Genomic DNA, 15,748 nt, shown 5'->3' with positions numbered 1-15,748 from the left:
TTTTAATTGTGGGTAAAAAGAAAATTTGTACAACATGTTTGCAATCACAGAGAATAAATTCTGAGTGCACAAACATAAGTTTAGAGCTGCTATAATAAAAGAACTCCTCCAACACAATTACAATTAAAATGAATGATTTGTCATTCTGTAGTGGCTACTGAAGATTGATAATAGCCACATGAAATTTGAATCTCTGCCAGAAATTTAAATAAAAAAATTGAATTTCTGCCAGAAGGACGTGATGATGGTCAGAATTTTAAAACAATTTTTAACCTCAAGTCATGTGTGCACAGGATTGGGAGTTCTGATCCACTTCACTCTACTGGATATAACTCATGTAGTGTTCAGAAGTAATGGATCAAGAAGGATGGGAAACAAGCACCATTTTCCAAATTGTCTGTGTGGAGGTCCTAGTTTAATGTATCTGTGAAAACATGATTTTGTAATAGCTCTTGGGAATTTCCAAATGTGGATAAGCCATAAATATTGTGGAAGTAGGCTTTCCTCTTGTTCTAATAATCTATCAAAGCAAAACCCCCTTTTTTTCTGCAATAACTAGTAGCTTTTAGATAACATTCCCAGGAACCAGTCCTGAACATCAGCAACTTGTATGGCCTATTAATTTTTTTTTCTTACTGTCTACATTAAAAGCTATTTTTTCATTCAAAGAGGGGGGGCTTTTCTGTGGCGTTTACAAGCTCTGTCCCAAGGACTGTCCCTGGCAGGTTGTTAAAAATCAGCCCTACTACAGTACTCTTTTGTAAATAACATGTCCAAATCACTTATTTCACCATGGATAATCACTGTTGTCTTCCGAAAGACTTCCTTACCGAGGTGACAAATGCAAAAGGACTTTGGGTGATAATCCTGCTTTAACATGCAAATCTCAAAAAAAAAAAAAAAAAAGGAGCTATTTCATCCCGTTTGAATTTCATGCAAACAACTGAGCAGTGACAGGTCTGCCAGAGAACACCCAAAAACTCCTTAATGTTTAACAGGGTCACAGAGTAGCTCAGGTTGGAAGGGACCACAGTGGCCATCTGGTCCAACACCCCTATCAAGCAGGGTCAACCCGGAGCAAATGGCATGGGATTGCATGCACGCTGTTCTTCAGTATCTCCAGTGAAGGAGACTGCCAACCTCTCTAGAAAATCACACCAGATTCACCCACACTGTAAAGAAGTTCTTCCTCACGTTCAAGTGGAGCTTCCTGTGCATGAGTTAACTGTTCTGGGGCGTTTTGGGTGGTTTTATTTGGGATATTTTTTCTGCTTTTATTATTGTTGCTTTGTTGGCGTGGTTGTTGTTGTTGTGAGGGTTTTGTTTCTTTCCTTTTCCTTTTTTAATTTTTTTTTTTAATAAACTGACAGAACTGCTTTCCTTTGGGGGAGGTTTTTGGGGCCACCCGCCCGGACCGCACCAACTGCCCGCTCCGGGGGGGGAGGGCTGTGCTCCCTCTCCCCCCTCCGGCCGGCCACCGTCGCCTCCCCCTCCCGGCCCGGCGCCGCCCCTTTGGCCAATCACATGAGCGGGCGCGGGGACCGCCGGGAGCGGGCGCTCCCCGAGGGGCTCGGCTGAGGCGCAACATGGCGGCCCTCGGCGGGCGCTGAGCGGGGCCCGGGTGGGAACCGTGGACAGGCAGCGGCTAGGGAAGGAAGGAGGGAGGGAATAATCCAGGGAATTGCGGAGGAAGGTGGCGGGGCCGTCTCGAGCGGCCCCGAACGGCGGCCATGGCCCAGTGCGTACAGTCGGTGCAGGAGTTCATCCAGGACTCGTTTGTGCCCTTGGTGGCCGCGCTGTGCAGCGAGGAGGCGGAGCGGCTCACCCGCAGGAACAACCTCAGCTTCGCCGAGCTCGTCAGGCCCTTCTGCCGCCTCACCTCGGAAGGTCGGTGCCGGGAGGGAGCGCGTTGTTTACACGGGGCGGGGGAGGCGGCGCCGCCGCTCCCTTCCGCCCGCGGCCTCCGGGGGTCCCGTACGGCTGTGCCTGCCGGGGCTGCGCCCGCGGGACGGGCCCGACGCCCCTTCCCGGCGCCGTGGCGGCGGCCGCCCGGGTGGGTGTCTCTGGGAGCCGTGACAGGCTTGGCGGAGACACGCGTTTGCCGGGGTTGTCGCAGGTGACAGCTGTTAAGTCAGCTTAGTTTCATTCGGTCTGCGGAACCGGGGGAGTTTGGGTTCTCCTGGAGACATCCCACGGCTGAAGAGGATGGTGTCTGTAAATTTAGCTCTTGCAGACGGACTTTCGTCTTCCATTAAAACCACTTTGCTGTTACCTCCCTAGTACTCGTACCTGACTCTTGCTGTTGACTCTGCTGGATTTGAGACTTGCTGTAGCCAGGCGTTGAAAGTACGGCCAGTCTTTCAGAAACATTAATCGTGATTTCAGTTGCAGAGTTGCAGGGCTTTCCTTTCTCTTGCCTATAGCTTTATTCTGTATGCTTTTTTTTTTTCTTTTTGTCGACGTTTCTGTGAGTAAGACCTGTGCAAAGAAGGAATGGGAATCGAGCTGCTTATGTGGCAAAATGACCACGTGAAGCAGCAGGAAAACTGGGGATTGACCACTTAAGAGAAACAACAGAGTTTTTTAGCTCTGATGCTTTAACCTACTATCTGGAGTCTGTTTGTTTTTAATTTAGGTAAACTATGCATTTCAAGCTGCTGCTCATTACAGTAGTGTGCAGGACAATAGTTTGCAGAGAACTGCTTGTCAGAATAGTGATGCAATGACATTTGTCAGATTTGGTTTCTGACAGACATGTAGCTCCGGCTGCAGCCTCTGCATGTCATGTGCTGAGGAAGGAGTGCAAGAAAATGAAGCTTGTACTGTCATTCTTGTTAGATTTTTGCATTTCTCTCTTAAAAATGGCAGCAGCTTAAAAGCTACTTAGTGTTAAAAATTGCCTTAATTTTCAGGTGAGTCTTAGTAACTTATCAATTGTAACTTGTTCATAAATGTTTTTAATTTTGTTTAACAATGCTTATGAACTATGTGAGAATACAGCAGAGATGAAAATAATAAATGCAGATGCTCACATCTTTAGAGTTCTGAAGTGAATTATCTCTTTCTTTTAGTGAAAGGCTCTCAAAATGCATCTAGTAAACAAAACCAGGCAGACTACTGGAAATGAAGCATTCACTTGGAAGGTTAATTAATTCACTTAGTTGCATCTATTTTGGTCTAGTTATTGTGACAGTTAAGGAACTTGCAAACCTGAATTATCCTCAGTGTTCCCTGGGTGAAAGTTGGCACAGTGGGTTTTGTTGCTGCACTACTTTGTGTATTCTGATCCAGCAGGCCACAAGCTTGACTCCAGTTCCTCACTCTAGGAGTGACGTCCTCTTCCTACTGCCTGGAAAAAATGTTAATTGCATGCTGACTGTAAGTTCTTGTGTTAGAAGCAGCATGTGTGAGGGTAAGGACAGAGAGGGAGAAAAGCATGATTAAATGATCTGATTGTGGTACAGCAGAATGTATGTACATGACATACTCTCTGTTTTACTGCTTCTGGTTGTAATATTATTATTCTCATATTATGTCTGGTTGTGATATGGGATTCTGTGAGGAACAGTGGCCATAAGCTAAAGTACAGAAAGTTCTGCTTCAACATGAGGCAAAAGTTCTTTCCATTGTGGGTGGCAGAGCACTGGAATAGGATGTCTAGGGAGGTTGTGTAGTTTCCCTCTCTGGAGACATTCCAAACACACCCAGGCAGTTCCTGTTACCTGCTCGAGGTGATCCTGGCTTGGCAGGGAGGTTGGATTAGATGATCTCCAGTGATCCTTTCCAACTATAACAGTGATTCTGTGATTCTTTAATTCTGTTTTGATGTCTTCCTTTCTAAGCACAATTTTTCTTAGGGGGTGTGAAATGCTGTCCATTTTAAATCAATCTGTCTCTCTTTACTTAGTGGCTATTCCATTGAGTTTGTAACAGAAAATTGGATTGATTAGTATTTCATCCCTTTAGAAATAAGCTGTCCCTTGCTTATGCAGAAGTTTTAAGTACATGAGTAGCTTCTTGAATTCTTCTATAACTTGAAAAGCTCAGTCATGGATTTGCTACTGCAGTTTTAGAGTCCTGTTACAATACATATTTTTGTCTGAAATGAGGAGTTATGTAGTTTATGAACCAGCTGGAGGCTATGTGTTCGTCAGCCTTCTTGCTTAGAGAAGCAGTACAGGTAGGAAATTAATCTACTGATATATATGCAAAACAATTTTGATAAACAGGAACTAAGCTGAGCTCTCTACTGTGCATGTATTAATCATCCTTCATGTGCTAACAGAGATGTGAAGGACCAGCATAATCCTTCAGGTAGTGTAAAACCACACACTGTTGAGGTTGCAGGTTGCTCAATTTAAGGAGGCCAGATTCTATCTAATTTCAAGTAGAACCCCAGAAAGATATGTAATGTAGATGCAGTGGGAGCACCCTTTGCACAAATCAGTATTTAATCCACTCATCAACTTTGGCCTATCAGTGACTTGCTAATATTGGTGTAGTCAAAAATACCCTTGCAGTACTCAGCAGACTGTGATGGTAGAGTGTCCCGAGCACAAATTCATGGTACTCTGTCCTGTAACTTTTAGCCTCTTGACTTCTGTAAGTCAGTCACCTCCTGTTAGTGAAGGAGAAATGTTTAAAAAAGTGAAAGGACAGCTTCCCCAAATTTTCAAGTTCCTTTAATAAAGGAAACCAAAAGTATACTGAGGGTTTTATACCTTCATATTTATTCTCAAAGTGGCTGTCTGTCTTAACTGTTTTGTTTGATAGTAACAGCTGATGCCTGATTTAACAAGTGTATGCATTGAATAGATTGGTAGGCATATATTGTGTATATAGGTAGGTTTTCTTTAAAATAGGATCCTGTTTTTAAGACTCTTTAAAAATACTCTATGAACTCATACTGTCTTTGTGGGAGGGAGGATTACAGTACATATGTCAGTTAGCAAGTGTCACTTTAAGATAGTATTGTTTACTCTTAAATCAAAGTGTTTGACCTTAGCAAAAAAAAAAAAAAAAGCTTCTGATAACTTTATCTGATTCTAAGCCTTAAATATGTGCAAGATGTAAGGAAGTATAATGGGAACACTATGCTTATTCGAGCTTAATGTGATGTTAGGAATTCCTTGTTCATGTGTATCTTAGCATCTTCAACTTTTAATTAGAAAGATACTGTTCTAATACGTTATACTGCTGCCAGTTTTGGCAAAGTGCTTTTTGAAATTATCTTATAGACATTTGAAGAAAATGTATAACACTAGACATGTCTTTTTTTTTTTTTTAATTAAAACTTTTTGGGGTTCCAAGTATGTCTGTGATTTCAGTCCTTATCATTAAACATATGCCAGAGATGTCGTCTGTGTTCTGTATAGAAATGTGGTTGCTCTTCATTATTATGGCTGTTGATGTTTAGGACATACAGCAAGGATGAGTTGTAGTGTTACGGCTATGATGGTGAAGGCAAACTGGTTTCCTGGTTGTTCCTGCCACTTCCTTTACATTTGATAATTTCAAAATAGGGTTAATAATTGACCATTGCGATAAGATGAAGAAAGCCCCATCCAAAACAACTGCTTCAGCTTTCTGATAGAAATGCTGAACTGAAATAAGTAAAGTTTAGCCAGCACAACTGCCTTTGCTGGTGTTGGTCAAGCCTTATGATTTACATGTTCAATCTGAAACTTATAGCTAAAAAAACCCACACAATTTTAGGTTGTGTTTGGTAGGACGAGTTTTCTAACCTGCTTTACTGTGTTTTCCCATGAACTTGAGTGCTGGTATATCTTGGGAGTGAATATGTGATTGAGGGAGGTAGAACTACACCAGTCAAGATTTGAACAACATTAGAAATCTGTTTTAACATTTAGGATGGATTGTGAACACATCTGGTGTGATCTTACTTTAGCTATGTACTTGTTACTTCTGAAGAGGCTTGTGGAGAAGGTGTGGAGTGCTTTCCAGCTTGGAGCAGATTGAATACTCAGTTTCAGACCTTTATGATGTGAATCCTTTAGTTAGTTGAAAGATGAAGAAAACGCTAAGAATTTTTCTTTGTGCTACCTTTTACATGCTATACAGGAATTTGTGAAAATAACATGCAGAGGAGTCAGGCTGTGCTGTGTGGCACATGGTAGCACCAGGTGGCTTAGGCAGCTGTAGTCAGTGTGTCCTGCCTGCACTCACAGTCTGGCTTGCTTGGTGGTGGTTGTAGTTTGAAATAGGGTGAAATTACATGAAAAATCACAGCAGGCCCAGAATTGTAAGGAGTGTTGAAAATGTTGTGAACAGTTTTTTAAAAACAGATGGCTTTAGGGAGCCATTTTCACCAAGATTCTACAAAGGAAGCTATAGTGTTAAAAATCGTAGAATGGTTTAGGTTTAAAGGGACTATCAAGAATATCTAGTTCTAAGTTTACCCTCCTGTGGTTAGAGTTACTTTTCATTAGACCAGGTTGCTCACGTCCCTGTCCAGCCAGGCCTTGAACTGTTTGAGTGTTACAGCATCACAGCTTTTTTGGGCAACCTGTTCCAATGTCTCACCATCCTCACGGTAAAGAATTTCTTCCCAATATCTGATCTAAATCTGCCTTCTTTCAGTTTTTAACCATTCCCTCTTGTCTTGTCACTACATGCCCTTGTACCTCTCCAGCTCTCTTGAAAGCCCCCTGTAGGTACTGGAAGGTTGCTCTAAGGTCTCCCCCCTTCTTCAGGATGAGCAACCCCAACTCTCTCAGCTTGTCCTTTAGGATATGTTAATTTTGTTTGAATGAATACTATGTTATCCCTGTCAAGTTTCTTAAATGCTATTTATTTGTGTGTGAGGGATTTCTTGAAAACTGATGATTGAAACATGATGTGTTGTGTGAAATCCATACATGGTTCCGGTGGCTTTTCCATGAAAGTTGATATGTTCTACAAGGAAGGGAATGTATCAGTCTAGGAAGTGCATGTGCTATGTTAGAGGGAGTGGATATTCTTACCGGCTAAGATCCTATGTTGTTCTTTAATCAGTCTGCCTAGATGAGCCTAATGTTGAACATGAGTTAATTTTCTGTTACCACCTTCCCCCCCTCCATTTTTGGTAGTCAAGAATTATGGACTGTGATCTAAAATTGATGATGGAGAAGTTTAGTGGAGCAATCTTTAAAGAGAAAATGTGTTGGAAAAGACTAATTTGTGATAACTCTTTTAACTGTCTGTTATGCTTCTCAACAAATCCTCTTCTTTTTCCTTTTTAGTTCACATGAGAGATCCTAATAATCAGCTTCACATCATTAAAAACTTGAAGATCGCTGTCAACAACATCATTACTCACCCACCTCAGCCCGGTGCTATCCGGAAACTTTTGCATGATGTTGTGTCTGTCAGTCAGCCTGCGGAAGGACTGGTAGCTAATGTGATCACAGCTGGAGATTATGATCTCAACATCAGTGGTATGTAATGGTATTGTATTTTTCATAATGTAAACTGGAATTGGCTGAGAGGTTTCCAGCCTTCATTTCAGCTTCATGGCATGTACTAAAATTGTTCAGAATTTCAGTTTTGAGACGTTGCTTTTACTGAAGGCCTGGATTTATCGAATAGTTTTGGCTTTATATAATGCTGAAAGAGTGGTTGAACTGAATTAATAATTTTAATTTTCCTGGTGTTATAGTTCTTCTCAACTTCTGTTGGTTGTGTAGTTTTCTTGTTACAAAACTGATACAGTGACTTGTTGCACTTGGCTGAATAAATGTCAGGACTTATAGTGTTGGTAGTAATGTACGGCTTTATCTTGAAGTTAGTTATCCTAGCTTCTTTTATTTTTTATGATAAAGTCATAAAAAGTTTAAAGAAAAATGGCTGTGAGGAAAGGTGTGTACTGTGTCTCCTTTGATTAATTTTTTTTTTCTTCTCTGGAACTTGTGCTTCATATTTCACTGTCAAAATGACTAGAGTATTCTAAAAATGTTTTTTCTCAGATCTCCAAGGGATGAGGTGTTGTGAATAATGCTAAATGAGACCTGATCTTAGGAGCTGAGAAGAACTCCTCCCAATTAAGACCCTAATCCATTAAAGCCTCTGAGCATGTACTTAGTTCAAAGCATGTATGCACTGCCCTAATTGATTACATGCGTAATTGATTGTATTTAAAGTTCAGCCTGCAGTGAAGAGTTTGGCTCTGCTATAGCAATAGACTGATAAAACTTCATGAGGATTAGTGACTGATGCTGCTGTAGTAATTTTTTTTAAATGCTGATAATGGAAAAATGGCATAATTCTTAAGTCTTGGCTACCTAATTTGCAAGGTACATCTTCAGTTTGATGTCCCATGTTGGTTATAAAGCAAAAGACCTGAGCCTGGAAACCTCTTGATTTTGAGATTTGTTTAAAATCCCATGTTTTTAAATTTCTGTGCCCTTGTTTATGGATCACATTGGTGAATTGCCATTTTGCTATGAATTTTTTTTTTTAATGGAAAGTTTACTTCAATTTTAGAGATGGAAAGACCCTAAGAAAGCAGAATGATTTCAGTGAGGAGACTTTTCTGTGAGGTTTTTAATGACCTTAGTTTAGAAGTGAGGTGTTGAAAGGAGGGAAGAAAAATAGTGGCTATATTAAGCAATGCTTTGTAGTTACAGAAGCAAATATCTCTCCTTTTGTTTTCCATATTTGCTGCTGGAGCTTCAGATGTACAAATTACCATGTTTGACTGTCTTTTATCTCTTATTGATTAGGTTCTTATTTCCATTCACACTGGCTGTATGCTAATTTGACAGGAGGAGATGTGTATAAGCTGTTTAAGATCATAAAGAAGGACAAATTCATGTAGTAGTTTTGTCATTCAGTGGAACCCTGTTTCACAAAACACTGAGAGTGCTGTTGATAGAGGAGTTTGTATCCCATTACAGTGTAAGAGAATATGAAGAAGTACCAAGTTGGGTTTCTTTATGCTTAGATTAATATTAGTATTTACTAAGACATTTAGGGTATTTTTTTCAACTTTCTTAGAGCATTTCATTCAAACCAAGGGATGCATTCATTCCTGATAGCAGAACATAATCATTTGGCATTGCAAATGGGAAACACTCTCATCAGTTCTTAATTTGTTCTTTTTTGGGAGTGAATTAGTTTTCTAGGATAACGATATTAAAAGATACTTCCTTAATTTTAATGGTGATCAAATGCAGTCTGTTTTGAAGAAAGATGAACACTGTTTAAGAAGCTGAGTTATGATGTTTCTGGCACTGGGGTCATAATCCTGCTCTTTTTCTGATAAAAGTTTTGGAAATGCTGTGTTGTATTGATTTAATTATTTGTAATCCTTCTTTGTTACAGTTTTGTTTAATATTCTTGCAGTTCCATAAGCTAGTTCTGGGAGACTCATTTGGTTGCTGAAAAGTTGCTCATGTTCAGCCATGCCTGCTTCTCCCATGTACTGGTGCATGTAGGAAGTGAAGAAAAATGATCCCATTAAAGAACTAAATTATTTGAGAGAAGGCTAGACTTTTTTTCTACTAGATCAGTTCCCTGGCTGTGTTTGTTCAGGGCTGCATGATATAAAAGCTGCAATGAGGCATTGGAGGAATATGTTTGACATGAAAGAGAATTTTGGGTCCACCACTTTCAGCAGCTAATGTATTCAGATACGTTTAACTAGTACTATAGGCTTGGAAATCTCACAAGTTAGTGCCTTAGAGTATCTTCCATCTAATAAAATAGAAATAAAGTAGATACAACTTAAATCTTTGCTACTTGATAGAATTTCCATTTTTGTTCGAGCCAAAAATGGGGCTGAACTAGAAATTAATATTGATTTCCATTAAAGTACACTGTCAAATGTTGAGAAGCTTGAAATATTCGTGATTAGGGTTAGCTGGAGTCAAATATTCTCAATGCCCCTCATGGGCCTGCATGGTGTAGATTTTTTCTACTTCACGCTACCAGAGTGTAAAAGCCGAGAGTGTGTTTGCATCTGACCCTTTTTAGTATAATAATATCATGTTTTTTCTATCAGATCGCTCAGTTAAAGCTAGTGTTCCTTGGTACAGTAATTGGAAAGAGACACTGATGGAACTGAACAATTCCACGTTTTATTCAGGTATTTTTTTGTGGTTGGTGCTGATTTGCCAAATTGCCCTTTACTCCTTTTCCATGTGCCCCATCCACCTTTCCTTACCATCTGCTACAACTGTTCAGCACTTTTCCAGACGTAGATGTGTGTTCCTCCATTTTTTCCCCCTAACTGAAAAATCGTTGGTGGTGGTTGTTTTAATTTTTCCTTTAATCACATTTCTACTCTTGTTAATCAAAATCATTTGGTCTTTCCATACAATCAATAAGGGTGGCGGTGGTAAATTACCTGATGCTGTTAAAAACACTGGATTGTTGGATCCTATGGAACTGTAAACTGTCACTGTGGTGTATTTCAAATGTACTTTCTGCTTCTCTGGGGAATGTCTTTCTCAGGGGTAGTAACACTTTTTAAGTTGAAGCTCAACTGCTGACTGTATTAGAGCACATATGTCTCTGTTATATTGACATTCTTTCTGGAATATGATCCTTAAAAAAAGAAAAAGCTTTGTAATACATTTTTATGTAGTTTATGAGACTTATTGCTACCAAACCACATTGGTTATTGACCTCTCAAGGCTCTGCATTGTGATCTGTAAGAGCCAGGTTTTGCTGTTTTTCATTTTTATATCTTAATATAATTTATGCGTTTGGTTAATAATAGCTATCCTTTCAGTAGTATCTGTTCAGATCCTGCTAAATGCCTAAAGTGTACAAAACTTCACAAAGTAGACTTTCCATTCTTAAGCTGTTATGTAGCAATATTTTTTTTTTTCTTTATAAGTTCTGAACGTGTTAACAAGTTTGCCAAAACTTCAGTTCTGTTCCAGCATACTGGAAAAATGCAGGGTGTATAGATCTGGGTACCTGAATGACAGTGCTGGTCTACACTGCTGTAACATGTTATGAGGTGTTAGAGTTGGGAAATTTTTTTCAAATACAGCTTTTGTTTTGAGTATGGTGTGTGTTTATCAAGTATCTATGATAAGTGATTACAGCCCTGTGAAATGCTCAAGTGAATCTGGTTGGTGTTGCTGTGTAGAGGGAATCCAGTTCCTTTGAGGCTGCTTCCAAGCTTTTTAAATAGGCCTAATGGAAAAAGAGGGCAGGGGAAGCAATCCACAAAACAATGTAGTACTTCCCTGTTTGTAACAGTCAGATTTAAAAAAACACGTGATTTTTTTTATTTTGATGTGATTCAGCTGTAAAACAGAAGTGAAAATTTTTTGCCTTAGGTTGTTTGACAGTGTTTACTTTGAATCAGAGTTACTGCACGGCTTGTGAAAAATGCGTATGAGTCACTTTCTTAGGGCTTACTTTTAATAATAACAAGCTGTGTTTTCCTTAATTTAAATAGTTGGCATGTTTGCATGTAGGACTCAGTAAAGCCAAGAGCTTTTTATATCCTAGATGAGTGCTCAGAGAGCAGTTTCTGAAAAGGCTGTAACCGAAAGCTGGATGTTTGTCTCCTATTAGGCTTTTTTTTTTTGACATGTGCTGACTGCTAGACTGAATTCAAGTGTGGCTGTATCTGACTTCTGTGAGTCTGAAGCCAATCTAAGATGGCTTGACAATGTAGGATTAAACAAAATGCATTAAATGAGTGCCATACAAGATAATTCCAACATAAAAGTGAACCTGTTTCCAAAATTAGCTTAAGAAAGCTGTCGTTTGGCTTGGTTTTTATGAGGGGGTGCATGAGAGCTTTACAAAGCATTAGAAATTTTTATTTACCTTTATTTTATTTTTATTTACTAAAGTCTAGCAATGTGGGTTTTTAAGGGTCACATAAAGAAAATACCATCAGATTTTCTTAACAAGTTTTTCTCTACTAGTTACTGTTTTCTAGTTTGCAGGTGAGATGACACTGGATTCCAGTTACTTCAGTGTGAAATCAGGTTATTGAAAGTGGATTGATTTTGCTCTGGAGTCTGTTTCCCACTCAAAGGAAAGGAGTTGGAGAATAAAGATATAATAGAACAGGCTTAAAAGAAGAAATAATAGTTCATTGTTTGATCTATAGCTGGAGTGGAAAGAAATAGACAACATTAGGTTCACATTTTTTTGATGTTCCAGACATCCTTGGTTTCCTTTGATTTGTTACTCTTAGGAAAATGAAATTCCTATTGTAGAAGGGCATTGAAAATGGCAGGTTAAAATTATTAGGCATTAATGGCACAACTTGGATCTGAGGTTTTATCTTCTTGGATCTTTGCCAGCTGAACTGTTTGTTTTAGCAAGGCATGGGAAGGGGACTGCTGTCAATCCAAGTCAACATTTGTAGAAAACAGACAGCATAGGGTTTTGGTAATCCTTAGCTCCTCTACATACTCAAAAATGAATTCTGTTTCTTGGTCAATTCTTACATCCCTAACCCAGAAATTCAGTGACTGTTAGAAGAATTTATTTCTTTCTTTGCCAAGTGTTTGGGTATTTAAAGGGATGGCAAAGAGCAGTCGTTTTAACAAGGACTCAGTACATGTGAGCCTGCAGTGGTGAGGAATGTGGTGCTTAAGGTGCTATTCAGTTTCACAGGATTTGATTCAAGTGTTACTGTTTCTCCTACTTGTGTTGCATCTAAAATACTTTCTCCTTGGACTGTTCCCCCTTCTTTCCCCTGCCATGCAAACCTTGTCAGAGTTTGCAGGCTTCACTTTCAGGTGTAGTCTTTCATACTTCCTTTTTATTAATGGGTAAACAAATTTCACTGAATAGTCTAATTAGTCCTGTTTTATTGTGTATTTCAGCTACTACTCCTTGGTTTGAGTCTTACAGAGAATGCTTTCTTCAGTCAATGCCTGCATCTGATCATGAATTCTTAAACCACTATGTTGCATGTATCCTTTGAATATTACAGACTGCTGCAGGGAAGATTGTTACAAAATGTAATGTAGGGGACACTGAACATTTTGCAGTAACTCTTTCACAATTATGATTTGAAGCCTATATATTTTTTCCACTATGTCTGACTACACAGACTGATTTCATAAAGGTGTCAAGGTTTTCTTTGTGACTGTTTGGCCTGAGTTTTTTTGTAGTGTTCCTATTGGGTTTTTTCCCCCTTCTCCACACACTCTTTTTGTGCCAAAGTGAGCTCAAAGACAACACCTGTAAATGAAACTCCATCATCCTCAGACACTTTCTGCTGTAGCTCTTTAAGTATCTCTTGGATGTCCCTTATCTACAACAGAGGAATGTGTTTGGGATGCATCTGCTGTTTTTTAATAGCTTTTTGTAAGCAGATGGAGTGGTGGAGGTTGGGGAGATGGTGTTTTGGAAATTTGGTGAACTTTGTGCTATACTGCATAAAAATAAGGTTGGAAAGACTGGAATGATGCCCGAATGCTTTCACTTTTTTTTTTTAATTTTTTTTTTTTTTTAAACCAAAGCTTGGGCCCACTTTGCTTGTCTACAGGGAAATTGAGAATAATCACTGTTTCATGATGTAGCTGGTGTTAAGCTTTACAGTAATTATGATACTGCAGGTTTTATTGCACACTGTTCCTAATTCTATACTGAACATTATAATTTCAGTATAGTGGAAAGGTATTATAATGGCCACACCGGTGCAGAATTAACTTTGCAAAATACTGATTCTGGCTTCTGAATTTCAATAACATTTAAATTATAACTTTGCTTTCTGGCTTCTATGAAGTAATGTCTTTGGATTTGGTGAGTAGATATAGCAGAGTGGGATATTCCTTATTAATGATTGTGTAATTGCATTGAGGTAAAAATCTGAACACTTCTGCATTTTACCCAGGTGGTGTTGCTGTGTTTATAAATGCCGGTCGTCACTGTTGTTCAGGTCATAACTTAAAGGCCCAACTCTCCTTGGAAGTTGAAAGCTAAAATACAGTGGGGATGAATTTCAGCTACATGTCTGCTGTGTGAACGTCTGGTCTCTATCTAAAATCTTAAATTGGCTATCGTGTAGCAACTTAAACTTAGATTCACTGTCAGAATTGGAGCAAAACTCCTGTTGCATCTCATTTTACAGATATTACTTAACTGATTGTTTTTTATTGAGAGTAAGGTCAAATTTTGATTGCACATACTTTTGTGGCAGCATGTTTTACATGCCTAAGTATTGTACTCATCTGTTCTATTTTATATACTTCCTGTTTTATTCTATGATCAGTGGTGTCCCTCTGTTCTTTGGGTATATGTCCTTAATGAATTCAGGTATGCTGGTAGTTTCTTCTAGTGAACCTGACCCTGTGGAGCAGTTCCTGAAGCTGTCCCAAGAACAACATCGGATTCAGCACAGTAGTGAATACTCATATCCCAAGTGGTTTATACCAAACACGCTCAAATATTATGTGCTACTGCATGATGTAAGCACAGGAGAAGAACAAAGGTGGGTCATCTGCCTTCATTGAGCTTACAGATGAGCTCTTTGACCAAAATGTTTGTGTTGATAAATTCTGTTGAGACTAGACAGGCAACAGGATCCATTAGTCAGTATGCTATTATCAAGATGATATTTGAAAGTTATTACTTTTAGATCTTCTTGTGTTCATGTAAAATGAAATTAATCAGTCCCAGCTTTTGGGGTAGGTGCTTTCTTTGGTAGCTTTCTGTACTAATACTCAAAGATTTTCAGTTTTACTGTAGCATAACTTTAAAATTGTTTTAAAAATAGGAGAGTGTTCCTTTTAAGCGTTATGGATAATTGTCTAAAATAGTTTGTGGTTGTACATGCTCTAGTTTGATATCAAGACAGGATAAATGTTGTTTTGCTGTTTCAGAGCTGACTCCATTTATGAAGAGATGAAACAGAGATATGGAACTCAGGGTTGTTATTTGCTGAAAATAAATTCTCGGGTGTCTAACAGAGGAGCAGACGAACAGATACCAGATCCTTGGAGTCAGTACCTTCAGAAAAACACTATCCAGAACCAGGTATTACAGTATTCTTAAAACAGATTTTACTGTGCTTATGAAAGTCCATTTTAGTTGCATCAAGTTTCACCTTAGTGTTATGTATGTGTTTCTACAGAATGAGTAGGCAGTCCAGACACTTCTGACACAGCTGTGGCTTTTTGTGAGGGCATAAGATGAGTCCTCAGTAGGAGCAGTCCTCTATGCTACTTAAGTTGACAGTAAGGAGCACTGAAATTCTGGACTGTCTGAGATAAAATGACAGGAGCACAGAAATAGTGGACAATAAATAAGAAATAATAAGAGCTCTAAGAAGAAGTAATCTCAGAAGTGTCCTGTTCATAGTAACTTTCTACCTTCATTTTTATTTGTCTTCCTTAGTCTTTTTTTTTTTTTTTTTTGCTGGGTTTTCTGTGCTTCACTAAATAGTCTGGGTGTGTTGTTACATGGGAGTATGTGTGGTTTTTGTGATAACTTCTTGTGGGTCTAGTCTGGTCTGTCATCTGCTAAGATTGCAAGGGATAGTGTGTTTTGAGTTTGCCAGAAATATCTGTATTTTTGGCTTTAGAACCAAAAATACTCTTTTTTGAGTTTGCTTTTGACTGACTTGCAGTTATAAGTCTTATGATTAAAAGGTTTCTGGAATCATATTTCTTTACCAAATGTAGCTGTCTGTTATAGGTAGCCGTTCTCGGCATCAGCTGCTACTGAAAAGTCAAAGCATTCTATATTCTATAAGCTAAGAGGACCAGTGAGTCCACCATAAACTAATCAGATATTTTTCTTTTTTTCTGTCCCATGTCAACTG

General features: G+C 39.0%; 1 protein-coding gene across 4 annotated transcripts in view; it reads left to right on the top strand.

The window, feature by feature from the left end:
* Window positions 1–1,535: 1,535 nt before the first annotated feature.
* TRAPPC8 (trafficking protein particle complex subunit 8) overlaps window positions 1,536–15,748 on the top strand; it is a 52,797-nt gene continuing 38,584 nt past the window's right edge. For 2 of the 4 annotated variants that reach the window (XM_059859849.1, XM_059859841.1), the window contains exons 1-6: window positions 1,536–1,887; window positions 7,242–7,436; window positions 10,001–10,084; window positions 12,804–12,893; window positions 14,242–14,416; window positions 14,808–14,961. In XM_059859849.1, coding sequence (XP_059715832.1) covers window positions 1,731–1,887; window positions 7,242–7,436; window positions 10,001–10,084; window positions 12,804–12,893; window positions 14,242–14,416; window positions 14,808–14,961 — 855 coding nt within the window. In that variant the 5' untranslated portion in view covers window positions 1,536–1,730. The remainder of the gene's footprint in view (window positions 1,888–7,241; window positions 7,437–10,000; window positions 10,085–12,803; window positions 12,894–14,241; window positions 14,417–14,807; window positions 14,962–15,748) is intronic. The other 2 variants (XM_059859866.1, XM_059859857.1) reach the window with 1 other exon arrangement.

The sequence above is a fragment of the Haemorhous mexicanus genome, chromosome 1 (assembly GCF_027477595.1).
Source record: "Haemorhous mexicanus isolate bHaeMex1 chromosome 1, bHaeMex1.pri, whole genome shotgun sequence".
Lineage (NCBI taxonomy): Eukaryota > Metazoa > Chordata > Aves > Passeriformes > Fringillidae > Haemorhous > Haemorhous mexicanus.
The sequence above is the reverse complement of the archived record's forward strand: the minus strand, read 5'-3'. Positions and strand labels throughout refer to the sequence as shown.